Below are 13,898 nucleotides of genomic sequence, written 5' to 3' on the forward strand. Positions count from 1 at the left end.
GTACTCTATAGTACTCACCTGAAGAGTGCTCTGTGAACTGGGCAAAAAGCAGAAAGTTAGCAGAAAGCATCTGAGAAATGTTTGGTCTTAAGTCTACATTTGAAACTGGCTACTTTGATGTCTTCCCAAAGTTGGTTCCAGAGCTGAACTCAAATCAGAAAAAGTTGGATATGTCAACAGGGTAATCTGAGGTGAGTGACGCAAAAACACAAAGTTTATAATGTTTCGCCACACTATTTGAGTTAAATGAGCACGGTGGTGTCTCATAAGGAACCAACTCAAGGTCTTGGAATGGTTTTCTGAGTGTGTTTAGAGGCCCCAAACGCAGTTAAATAGCTTGCCCCCATAGGTTAGCGTTATAGCTCATTTCGAAGCATTGGCAGCCAGGGCAGATCTGGGGGGTTTTGCATACCGCAATACGGGGTGACCCCAAGCGTTTTCCATTTTGGGGTTAAAAATGGTTGGATTTCCCCTTTAAGTAAAATTGGATGATAGGCCTACTTAGAAGGCATGTAACATTTGTTAACTCTTAAGTCTTTCAATCACTTTAACACCTTGAACTTCTTTGAACAATGTTTTCCTTTGATGGGGTTACCTTATGCCGTTACAGAATACATGTCCAGAAATGTAATGTGTAACTAGAGATGTAACGGTATGAAAATGTAACCTCACGGTTATAGTGACCAAAATTATCACGGTTTTCGGTATTATTGCGGTATTTTTAAAAGTGTGTTCAATATGTTCAGAAAGCACTGATAGGCCTACACAAGCTGAAATAATTTCAAAGTCTTTAATTGGCTATGTGCTTATCTTAACTTACCCTACCATGACTTGGAGTTTAGTTTACTATTTCTATTATTTGGATCCAATGAGTGAGACCAAAGTAAGTGTTCGAAATACAACTTTAGGCTACTGTATAATATAAGCGGAATGGATTTAATGTGGACGCGAACATAAGAAGACGTGTAGTGGCTACATGATACAGTGCACGTTTTGCGGTGAAAATTTTCCGCCTTTTAATATGAGATGTAATCAGTAGGGTACCAGTTTTGTTTCATTGTACAAGGCCTACTGTATGTCAAAAGCAGGCTCGGATGAAGCTGGGAAGGATTAAACACACGTTTCCTCACCGTGGTAATCAATTGTGATAATTATGATATTTGAAATGAAAACTGTAATTGTTATCATCAACATTTTTATCGCGGTTTACCATTAATGTGTAACATATTCCGTTACATTGCTCAATCTCAGTAACGTATTCTGAATACTTGGATTACTTCCACATTGAATTGTATTTTATATGTGTAGGAATGTGGCCATCAAATCCTGCTAACTAAACAGGTTTATTCTGGTGTGTTCTTCAGTTCCAACTGGCTGTGTTAGGCCCACATACTGTAGGAGAGTGTAAATTTGAACGTAAAGCAGGTTGACACAACTATAAAATAGCAAGGTGACCAGTAAAACTACAGAAGACGACTACTAAATAAAAAAAAAACCTTACTTTAAGATGCTTCTTCTGCACTATATTTCTTGTCCTGCCTTTGCATCACCTGTCTATACTTTGTATATCACATTGCACTTTTCTGCTTTTTTGCACTTCTGGTTAGACACAAACTGCATTTTGTTGGCTTTGTACTTGTACTCTGCACAATGACAAAGTTGAATCTAATATAATCTAATTTAATCTAATCTTCTTCAGTTTGGATCAGGGGCGTAGCCAGAAATTATAATTAAGGTGTGCCTGTGAGATTTCAGGTGGCCTAAACCCAGTACAAGTGAGGGGCGCAGACTATGACCGGTGGGATGCAAATGACCTGGAAATGTAAACACTATACTGTATAGCCAACCAGTGCTCTCAAAATTAACGTGATCGTGTAATGACAATCAAAAATTGCATGTTAAGCTACTGGCAAAAATAATTCACTTTCAGCTGTACCATAATTCATTTTAGAACTTAAATGTAGGTCTAATTAGAACAAAGCCATAAGCTATTTGGCTTATTTAATTTTTCATTCTAACTTAGCCATAAGCTAAGTTAGAATGGAAAAATTCAGAATGCAGTGCCTAGATTGGATATGGGTTTTACTGTAGGTCTATGAACTAGGCTTTGTTTATTGATTAGCAAAGACTGTGTAACTGATTGGCCTTACATTCTTAATTTGCTGTGCAAACAGTCATTTCAAGGTCTCAGATGGCACGTCCACAATGTGCGATGGCTGCGTTTTAACGGGTGCAATGTGAGGCTAGTGCAAGACGGCGGGGCTTGGATTTAAACATGGAAACAATTTCATCATGCTACTAGGATAAGCTATTATGGTTGGTTTGGCAGGTTAGAATGATAAGGACAGACAGAGTAATGGTAGGCATGAAAGTTCAATTAGGTGGGAAATATTTTAGGTGTGCCAGGCCGACGAATGGGTGTTGGGTATTGTGACTGATCACGCAAATATTGGGGCTTCTGGGAAATGCATGCTGTTGCCTTAATTTATTTACAGAGTGAATAAACTTGTGAAACAGAGAAATATTGCCATGTATTCCATTGATTTCAACAATGTAACTGTATTCTAAATACCAACTATTTAAATTGTAACTGTAACGTTTACTCATTTACAGTTACTCATGTACTCGGAATATGTACACCGGTACATGTATTCCTTTACTCCACAACACTGACGTTATGTAGCTAACTGCAAACAATAAATGAATACTGTCAATTTGTTTTGGATACTGTGTATTCTCATGTGTTGGGGCTTTATAATCTGCAGGGCAAGAGTTAGAGATCTGGCTGTTGTTTACATTGTGTTGTATAAATGTAAAATGTATTTACATTCTAACTAACAGCAAATAGTGTTTTGTTTCTAGATTTTTCCTGGAAATACAGAGAAGGAGATCCCTGTCCTCAACAGTTTCCCTAAGCACATGGTTGCACGTTACATCCGTGTGAACCCTCAGTCGTGGCACGACAGTGGCAACATCTGCATGAGGGTGGAGATCCTGGGGTGCCCCATGCCAGGTTAGCTTTTTTATTTCTATGTATCCAGGCAAATATATTTTGAATTGTTCATTTAATAACAACTGTTGTAAAGCCACTTCTGAAGAAAAATAACCTGGATGCCTCCATGCTAAACAATTACAGGCCTATATCCAATCTACCTTTTATTGGCAAAATTATTGTAAAAGTAGTCTTTAATCAACTAACCACCTTCCTAACATCAAATGGGTATTTTTAATTACTTTCAGTCTGGTTTTCGGGCAAATCACAGCACTGAAACAGCTCTTATAGCGGTATAGCGGCCTTTAGAAGGAAAAAGTATTTTTGGGTGTTGGGCGCCAGACACTTACAAGAAGTGTCACAGAAAGAAATAATAATAATAATAATAACACATGGATAGGGGGACCTCACTAGTAACCACCACCAATGTGTAACACCCACCTGGGTGATGCACGGCAGCCATTATGCGCCAGAACGCTCACCACACACCAGCTTGAGGTGGAGAGTGAGGGAGTGAATGAGCCAATTACATTGGGGGATGATTAGGGGGCCAGATTGAATGAGCCAGGTTGGGAATTTAGCCAGGACACCGGGGAACCCCCTACTCTTTACGATAAGTGCCATGGGATCTTTAATGACCACAGTGAGTCAGGACCTCGGTTTAACGTCTCATCCGAAGGACGGCATCTCCTACAGTGCAGTGTCCCCGTCACAGCACTGGGGCATTGGAATCAATCTTTTTTGGCCAGAGGGAAGAGTGCCACCTACTGACCACCCACCAACACCACTTCCAGCAGCAACCTAGTTTTCCAAGGAGGTCTCCCATCCAAGTACTAACCAGGCCCACACCTGCTTAGCTTCAGTAATTCAGCTAATTCATTGGTCTGGCTGCTGGCCATAGCATAAAAAGACCACTACCTCTACCAGATTTAACACAGCAGCTAGAAGGGACTAGGCTAAACCTGTACGGCTAGCTCAGGTGAATCTCAGGAAAAGCAATAGGCAATAGAGACAGAGTCAATCATATACCAAGTGTATTAACCCTGAGCTTCAATCATCAGCAGGGGAATAATGACAAGACCCATATGAAAAGAAATAAGGTAATTGTGAAGCCAAAGTCCATCACTGGGATAACTCATAAAATAATAATAATGAAAAGAAATCAAACAATTGAGTCAGCAATCAATACGATTCCCACAAAACCCCAGGCTCATGTTCATAAGCAGTACACAGCACAACTCACATTCATCACATAATACATTTCAGTTCAGCTATTAATTCACTCCAACACAACCAGACAAAGCACACCCGACACCTTTAACCTCTGAATGAGTTCAGTGACTGATTCGTCAATCACCAGGAAGATAATTGCAGTCAGTATGTAGCATCAGACCTTGAGAAAACGTTCCAGTGAAAGAAAGCCTATGTAGGCCTATAGTATCTGAATCCCCGAGAAAACGTTACGATATTGAAGAATCTATTTATAGTCTCTAAATCCCGAGCAAACGTTCCAGTGTAAAAGAGCCCATGTATAGTATCTGAATCCCAGAGAAAACGTTACGATGTTGAAGAATCTATTTATAGTATCTGAATCCCAGAGAAAACGTTACGATGTTGAAGAATCTATTTATAGTCTCTAAATCCCGAGCAAACGTTCCAGTGTAAAAGAGCCCATGTATAGTATCTGAATCCCCGAGAAAACGTTACGATGTTGAAGAATCTATTTATAATCTCTAAATCCCAAACAAACGTTCCAGTGTAGAAGAGCCCATGTATAGTATCTGAATATCCGAGAAAACGTTACGATATTGCAGAATCTATTTATAGTCTCTAAATCCCCGAGAAAACGTTACGGTCTGTATCTTGTCACAGACAACGACCAGCATACAGAAACGTCGACCACAAAACAGCTAGGCCGATTAAACAGCATGTGTGCAGCAATTAGTCACCTGAGAGAGAGAGCCAGTTCGCAGAGCATCACCCCTTAGTCCACAAGTGCTTCGGTAGCCAAGTTCCACGTTATAATCCATTTGGACACCAGTCATCCCAAGTTTACGAGCCTCCGTATGCTTTGAGCCTCTACTATTAGTGCTATACAATTAGATTACTAGTCTCACCCGCAAGCGAATTGGCCGCCAAACAAAAAGACTCTCGCAACAGGAAGTAAACGTGGCTATATTCTATGGAAGCCTACTAGGTCAATCACAGCCAGCCAATGAAGTTTACTCAATCAGACTAATAATCAATAGGGACAAGAAAAGTTTAAGATTCAAGTAGCAAAAATAGCACGTTTATAAAAGAGAGAATATAAGAGAGATCAGCTTAAGTTTAGAAAACAGTTTAGGCCTACTCTTGCATAGTAAAGGATAGAGATAACTTACTATTAAAGAGAAATGGGTAAAGGCTGTTTTAAGAAAATGGGCGCGCATGGTGAAGGCTCCATGACATACGCCACACTCTCCCCCCCATAGAAAAAGACCCTGTGTGGATGAACTAGAAAGCAACTGCTCCTGTATCTCAAAAACAGGAACTAGTTAAGGAAACCCCAGAAATTCCTCCTCTGAAGAGTCATCTTCTTAGTTTTTCTAAGAGTCTTCTTTCTTAGTTTTTGTTTTTGCTGTGTATCCAGTTGTTCAGCGGTGGGGTAACAAGCTCTGAGGTCTACCACGTTAACTGAGCGTGGGTTCTCTCCAGTCTCCTCATGAGACACAATATAATTAAGGGGTCCGATCTTTCTCACAACTCGGTAAGGTCCAATCCACCGAGGGGCAAGAGGTAAACTTTCTCGCCGCCTGGGATTGAGAATGATGATGGACCCATACTCGGTCCTGAGTTTTGTAACAGACATCTCTGCGGTTTTTATCATAATTCCTTTGTTGCCTGAGTCTGCCCTTGACCCTGCTATTTTCAATGAGTTTCAACATGGATTTCTGTTGGTCATATGAGGGTGTCTCCGGAGGAGGAGTAGTCTGTAGAACGCGGTCAATGGGTCCCATCAGACGTCTTCCCATGTGGGCCTCAGCTGGAGAGACTCCCATTGACTCATGGACAGCGCTATTCAGAGCAAAACGGAACTCCGGCAATAATCCATCCCAATGGTTATGTTGTCCACCCACATATGATGCTAGCATGGTTTTTAGAGTACGATTCACGCGCTCAGTGTAGTTAGTTTGTGGGTGATAAGCAGTGATAAGCTTAGACACCACTCCCCAATGGGAACAAAACTCTTGAAAGAGGGAAGACACAAACTGAGTCCCTCGATCTGAAAGAATGAATTGGGGGACACCCCAGTGTGTGAAGATATCTTTTCGAATGATTTGGGAAATAACAGGAGCAGTTACTTTCCGAAGAGGGAAAAGCTCCACCCATGATGAGAAATAATCAACTACCACTAGTAGGTGCTCATTATCAGAGGGGCTCCTAGGTAGGGGTCCCATAAGGTCCACACCCAACATCATATTGGGCTGTGGAACCCTTGTCTGTTGGATCTTTCCAGCAGGCCGGCTCACCTCGGGTTTGTACTGTTGGCATATGGGACATTCCTGTATGTATTTCTTTACCGATTTCCACATTCCAGGCCAGTACACAGTTACTCTCAATCGACGATAAGTCTTAAAAACTCCACTCACAGGGATATCATGGTAAGCTTGTATTATCTCACGTGAAAGACGGGAGGCCACATATATCCGATAATGGATACTGGATGGACAACCGGTATCCTCAGTTCTGAAATAAACTTTATCCTCCAAGATGCAGAATCGGCCACTGAATTTGCTGCTTTCTCCATCCTCTGACAGACTTTGATGAATCTCCATTATGGTAGGATCCTCTTGCTGAGCTTTCCACAGCTGCTCATCATCAAAAGGGAACACCGGGTCAGGCTTAACCTTGTTGATGGAGATTTTCACAGGAGAAGAGGCTTGGATAGCATTGCAGCTAGGTGGCACCTCAGGGAGTTTGGAAGTGCGGGACAGGGCATCTGGAACACTATTAAGCTTCCCCTTGCGATATTCCATGACAAAGTTGAATTTTTGCAAACGCAAAGCCCAACGGATTAATCGACTGTTTGTGCTGTTAGAAGAGAGGATCCATTTCAGTGCCAAGTGATCGGTCACCACAGTAAAGAGTTTTGACTCCAAATAATACTGCCATTTCTCTAAAGACCAGACTACAGCCAAGCACTCGCGTTCGGTAGTGGTGTAGTTTCTCTCCGCATTACTGAGGGTCCGAGAAGCATATGCTAGGACCTCTTCCGTACCAATCCAGGTCTGCTGAGTGAGTACCGCCCCAAGGCCGGTTTCACTGGCGTCAGTATACACCACAAAGTGCAAATGAAAGTTAGGGTGGCCCAGGATAGGTGGAGAAGTCAGAAAACTTTTTAGAGTATCAAAAGCCCTCTGACATGCCTCACTCCAGCTAAACCTCACACCCTTTTTCTTCAAGGTGTTGAGGGGCTCAGCCACCTTGGGAGAAACCTGGCACGAAACGGTGGTACCACCCTGCTATGCCAATAAAGCGTTGTACCTCTTTGAGGGAGGTCGGTGTTGGAAAGTTCATTACTCCAGAAATCTTATCTGGATCGGGTTGGATGCCCTGAGGGGTAACGATGTGTCCCAAGAACTTGATGGATGTCTGGCAAAAGCTACATTTTTTCAAATTCAAGGTGAGGCTGGCTGATTTCAGTCTGTCAAAGATTTGCTGCAAGACACAGAGATGTTGTTTACTTGAACTGGAATATACAATTATATCATCCAAATAAACAAAACATATCTGTCCCCTCAGTTCCCTTAAAACCCTTTTCCATAAGTCGTTGGAACGTGGCGGGTGCATTTTTTAACCCAAATGGTATTACATTAAAGTGGTAAAGACCAGCAGGAGTGGCAAATGCAGTCGTTGGTTTGCTAAGGGGCTCCATAGCAACCTGCCAATATCCACTATTGAGGTCTAGATTGAAAAAGATGGTCGCTCCAGACAAAGAGTCCAGGATTTCCCGAATGGTAGGCAAGGGATACGCATCACTTTCTGTAAAAGCATTTAGGCGTCGATAATCTATACAGAAACGATGACCACCATCTTTTTTTGGAATCAGCACCACAGGCGAGGACCAACTAGAGTTAGAAGGTTCAACTATGTCTTGGCTCAGCATGTCATTGAGCTGCTCCATGACAATGTGCTGTTTAGTTGGTGACAGACGATAGGGATGCTGTTTAATGGGAACCTGGTGCTGGGTGTATATGGCATGTTGAAGGACAGAAATTCTACCTGGGGTCAAAGTGCACACATCATCATTGGACTCCATCATGGTTTTAAAAGAGTCTCTCTGATCCTCTTCCAGTATAGCATTCTCAATGGCTCTTTGCAGGTAAAAGGAGGCTGTAGGTTTCAAGGTCTCAACAGCAACGGGGGGAACAGCAGTCATAAGAGCAGAAGTTTTAGACTTAATTCAAGTGTTTTTTCCTTGCTCAGGGCAATCAGAGTATGACTGATTTTGAAGACTCCAGCCAGACACATCAGCTGTCCCATGCTGGAAAAGATAAGGAAGGGAAGGGTCAGAAGACAAGTAATAGGACTGATCTCGAATGCACAGTTTAAGCCCACTGAAGTGCATAAAGTCTAAGCCTAGCACAACAGCAAAGGCCAAGCAAGATGCGGGTAGGACAGCCAACGGCAGAGGGACTTCCAAGTCGTGGAACTGGATGGTAAGATCTACCCATCCCAGCGGATTAGTGGCTTCTCCATTGGCCAAATAAAGGGGACCTTCCACCCAGGGCTTCAAACTCTCCTGTGAACAGGCCATCTTTTTCCAGAGGGCTTCCTGAATCAGCGTATAAGAAGAGCCAGTATCCAGAATAGCTTTTCCCATCCATTGGTGGATAGTCACTGGCACCAGGAGCTGACGAGGCAAGGGAATAAGACACGGGGGTGAGAAGGTCTCTTCAAGTACGGTCGTCAGAGAGGATTCAGGGACATCTGTCCCCACAACAGTGTTCATTCCTCCCCTTTTGTCCTGAGAGGCTTGCGCAGGTCCAGTGCCCTTCCTCTCTTTCATCTGCCCTTGGGAGTAGGATGGGCAGGATCCCGGAGGATGTTGGCCTTTGCATCTCCAGCACAATACAGTCTTCTCTGCAGTCTGTGTAGATCGGATGGTAGTGAATGGATGACTTGAAGGGATACAAGAGGCTGAGCTAACTTGAGCAAGCTGTTGGTGATGTTCCCAGTCCTTTTCGAGCTGAGTCCCTAGTCTCACCATTTCCTCCACCTCTTTGACTCAACCTCGAAGTTGACTGGCTAGGCGAGGGGAAATGTTTTTTAAAATGAGCTTGATGATCTCAGGCTCTGTAATCCCCGGTTTCCATCTCTTGCACAAGGCACGATAGTTATAGGCAAAGTCCCGGATAGACTCCGCCAGTTCTTGAACTCTGGTATGCACCCTCTCAGCCAACTCATCATCATAATCCTCCGCTAGGAAAGCAGAAATGAAACGGCTTTCAAAGTCAGCCCAGGTGGTTATATATTCACGTGCAACATCCCACCAATCTCTGGCAGTTCCATACAAAACATTTCGCAATGTAGCAATGATGTCATCATCTGGCAGAGGGTTCAGAGCAAGATAATCATGACACTCAACATATCTTAAAGGGTCAAGATCATCCTCTTTCCTACCAAAGCAAGGAAACTGTATTTTGATCTGTGATTTCCCAACAAACATGCCACTTAAATATCCTGACAGTGTAGGATTAGAAGGGGAAACAAAAGTCAGGTTGAATGGTGGACTGGAACTTTGGTAACCGATGCTTCCCAAGGGCTCCAGGTGGGACAGTTACTGTTTGGGTGGCAGCATGGGTAGAAAACGCAGTCTGAAGCGGGTGTTGGCTTAAAGACGGAAGTTCTATATTGAATGAATCCACCATTCTGGTACAGGCAGCAACTTCAGTCTGGATTTGCTGAAGAGTGGAAAAGATTGGTTCTATCATGATTTTGGTATCCTGCAGAATTGCCGTATGGAGGTGTTTCAGCCGCCAATTAAAGGTAGCAGTGAACTGACTGTTCAGATAAGGGATGTGAGAATCCATTATTGCCCCAAAGTCGGTTTGTTGTTTATCTAGTAGATCAGCCATGAGGGATGGGATACGTTCCACAATGTGTTTCACATCAGTTTTAAGCTGTTCCTGACTTATTGAAAATGTTAGGAAATGATGAGCTATAGTGGACTGCAAGCATTGAACAGATCGGTGTAAAATATCAAAACGTCTCGCACCGCGATCAGTAGAAGTATCTGGTCGGGGGCCTGATGGATGGGGAGGAAGTAGAGTAGCTAGCTCATCAAGTCTACAAATATCCATATCAAGAAGAGATGGTTCTGCAGGAGCTAGCAGTTTTTCCGGGTCTTCTGGTGCTGTTTCTGAGTCACTCATTTTTATTTGGAGCTCCGTCCTATGCTCTTTAGGCTCCGCCCCATGTTGGGCGCCAAATCTATAGCGGTATAGCGGCCTTTAGAAGGAAAAAGTATTTTTGGGTGTTGGGCGCCAGACACTTACAAGAAGTGTCACAGAAAGAAATAGCATAAAAAGACTACTACCTCTACCAGATTTAACACAGCAGCTAGAAGGGACTAAGCTAATGCTAAACCTGTACGGCTAGCTCAGGTGAATCTCAGGAAAAGCAATAGGCAATAGAGACAGAGTCAATCATATACCAAGAGTATTAACCCTGAGCTTCAATCATCAGCAGGGGAATAATGACAAGACCCATATGAAAAGAAATAAGGTAATTGTGAAGCCAAAGTCCATCACTGGGATAACTCATAAAATAATAATAATGAAAAGAAATCAAACAATTGAGTCAGCAATCAATACGATTCCCACAAAACCCCAGGCTCATGTTCATAAGCAGTACACAGCACAACTCACATTAATCACATAATACATTTCAGTTCAGCTATTAATTCACTTCAACACAACCAGACAAAGCACACCCGACACCTTTAACCTCTGAATGAGTTCAGTGATTGATTCGTCAATCACCAGGAAGATAATTGCAGTCAGTATGTAGTGTCAGACCCTGAGAAAACATTCCAGTGAAAGAAAGCCTATGTAGGCCCATAGTATCTGAATCCCCGAGAAAACGTTACGATATTGAAGAATCTATTTATAGTCTCTCATTCCCCGAGCAAACGTTCCAGTGTAGAAGAGCCCATGTATAGTATCTGAATCCCCGAGAAAACGTTACGATGTTGAGGAATCTATTTATAGTCTCTAAATCCCGAGCAAACGTTCCAGTGTAAAAGAGCCCATGTATAGTATCTGAATCCCTGAGAAAACGTTACGATGTTGAAGAATCTATTTATAGTCTCTAAATCCCGAACAAACGTTCCAGTGTAGAAGAGCCCATGTATAGTATCTGAATATCTGAGAAAACGTTACGATATTGCAGAATCTATTTATAGTCTCTAAATCCCTAAGAAAACATTACGGTCTGTATCTTGTCACAGACAACGACCAGCATACAGAAACGTCGACCACAAAACAGCTAGGCCGATTAAACAGCGTGTGTGCAGCAATTAGTCACCTGAGAGAGAGAGCCAGTTCGCAGAGCAACACCCCGTAGTCCACAAGTGCTTCAGTAGCCAAGTTCCATGTTATAATCCGTTTGGACACCAGTCATCCCAAGTTTACGAGCCTCCGTATACTTTGAGCCGCTACTATTAGTGAGTCATCCTAGTCTCACCCGCAAGCGAATTGGCCGCCAAACAAAAAGACTCTCGCAACAAGAAATAAACTTGGCTATATTCTATGGAAGCCTACTAGGTCAAATCACAGCCAGCCAATGACGTTTACTCAATCAGACTAATAATCAATAGGGACAAGAAAAGTTTAAGATTCAAGTAGCAAAAATAGCAATAGGTAAAACATCAGTCCTAGTGCTACTGGACCTTAGTGCAGCATTTGACACTGTTGATCGCAATATTTTACTACACAGACTCAGGGGTGCAGGAGATATTTTAAAAGTAAGGGGGACCAAATTGTGAACACAATCCCATAGTGAGATCAGATATCGGATCGCCACCTCTCGCCCGCTTTCGACCATCAGCCAGAATATTTAGATAATACCATTGATTGTTTTCAAAATATTTTTTTTATAAAAATGGTCAAAACTGTGAGATGAGCACAATGCCAGATCTGCCCTCAGACCATCTTCTTGCTATGTCCAATTCTACTTTTATTTTTTAGATTTATTTCACACTACTTGGGCCAATGGTAGAATACTCTAAAAGCAACATGGGATGTTGATATTTTATGAAGCCATGAATGAATTGCCATGCCTATGATCCAACCATAGGCTACATAATCAAATAGCCTAGTTGGGCCTACTTAAAATTGTCTGGTATAAACCAAATCAACTCTCCACTATGTGTTTTAACATTTATTGATGCAATGTTAGAACATGTTGGCTTAACAAGTTACCAGTCCAGAACACAGAAAGTTGCCTTTATAATCAATTACTATTTGTTCCAACAGCATTTATTTTTATTAAAGGAACCATATGTAGGATTTTGGCCAAAACTGGTACTACAATCACTTTCAAAATACTGTAGAGCAGTGTACACCGCAGATGTGGTAACTAGAGCAGAGCTGGCAACCCAAATGCTGAAACACTACTGACTTTGTGATTACTAGATAGGTGGAGGGTGGCGGATCAGGCTAAAACACAAATATGAAAACATCAACATCAGTTGAGGGCTGCAACTTCACTTTTTTAAATGACGATATCCTGGCCGGACTACTGTTGTCAGTGATATAAGTATTTGAAATTAGCATGATTTCCTAATGTCTAGTGACAAATCAGGGCCATTTTATGATTAATTGAATTACATTTCTTACATACGGTTCCTTTAAGTATATTTTTTGGAGCTTTGTATGCCTTAAATTCGATAGGACAGTGGAGAATGACAGGAAGCGAGAGAGAGAGAGTAGGGATGGGATCCGGAAAGGACCACGGGGCGGGAATCAAACCCGGGTCGTCGGCGTACGGTGCAGCCAGTTGCGCCACGGCTGGGGCCGTTCCAACAGCATTTAAACAAAGCATTTATAAAATTGAAAAAAAAAACATATTACATAAGAAGTAAAATAAAATACTGTTACTGTAGTCACTGTAGCACTATTATCCCAAGCTTCAAAGAACTCCTCACGTCTGTGACAGGCAGACGTAACACCGCTAAATTCTCAGCTTGTTTAGGACCTCACACTGAACGCGTAAGAACGCTAGTAGGCCTATCACTGTGGGGTGTGGTAGCCTACTCTCTGGGATTTATGCACTAAGGTAACTGAAGTAGCCAATATATTTGTGTCTTGAAATTATAGACCTCTCCAGAATAAGTCCCGCCTCCTAACTTCCGTATCCATCCAACCTTCGGTCGTCAAATGTCTATGGGAAATAACATGGCGTTTTGAAAGATCGTACCTGTCAAACTCTGTAGGTGACAAATTAGAAAAAGCTGCTGGGCAGATTGGCCTACACACTTCTGCCATCTAGTTTCCACTGGATTTTTTTATTTTCGGTGCCGTTTAAGTAGTTTAGTCTATAGCAGTGGTTTTCAAAGTGGGGGCCGGGGCCCCCTGGGGGGCCGCGAGGGGGTGCCAGGGGGGCCTCAGCAATTTGGAAGGAAAAATAAAAGCAACATTGAAAAATTTTAAATATACCCATTACTATTAGGGTTGTTATACAATGCCATTAGAATAATTTGTCGCATATCTGAACATTATATTTTCCATGATAATGACGGGGAATAATAGTAGAGTTATATCTCTCATATAGCAGAAAGCTTCAAATGTAAAAATTTGCCGTAGTATTTTCGATGGGTTTAATAACACATCAAGGGGTCCTTGGCCAGAACCTAGTGGTATTT

At 42.3% G+C, this 13,898-nt stretch overlaps 1 protein-coding gene across 6 annotated transcripts in view; it reads left to right on the forward strand.

Moving 5' to 3' along the window:
* LOC143099259 (inactive carboxypeptidase-like protein X2) overlaps window positions 1-13,898 on the forward strand; it is a 386,609-nt gene that overhangs the window by 198,677 nt on the left and 174,034 nt on the right. For all 6 annotated transcript variants that reach the window (XM_076262346.1, XM_076262344.1, XM_076262343.1 and 3 more), the window contains one exon: window positions 2,863-3,013. In XM_076262346.1, the coding sequence (XP_076118461.1) occupies window positions 2,863-3,013 (151 nt within the window). The remainder of the gene's footprint in view (window positions 1-2,862; window positions 3,014-13,898) is intronic.

This window comes from Alosa pseudoharengus, unplaced genomic scaffold, assembly GCF_046254945.1.
Source record: "Alosa pseudoharengus isolate Yale_2024_CS ecotype anadromous, Long Island Sound unplaced genomic scaffold, YU_APseudo_1.1 YU_APseudo_1.1_scf_26, whole genome shotgun sequence".
In the NCBI taxonomy this organism is placed as follows: Eukaryota; Metazoa; Chordata; class Actinopteri; order Clupeiformes; family Clupeidae; genus Alosa; species Alosa pseudoharengus.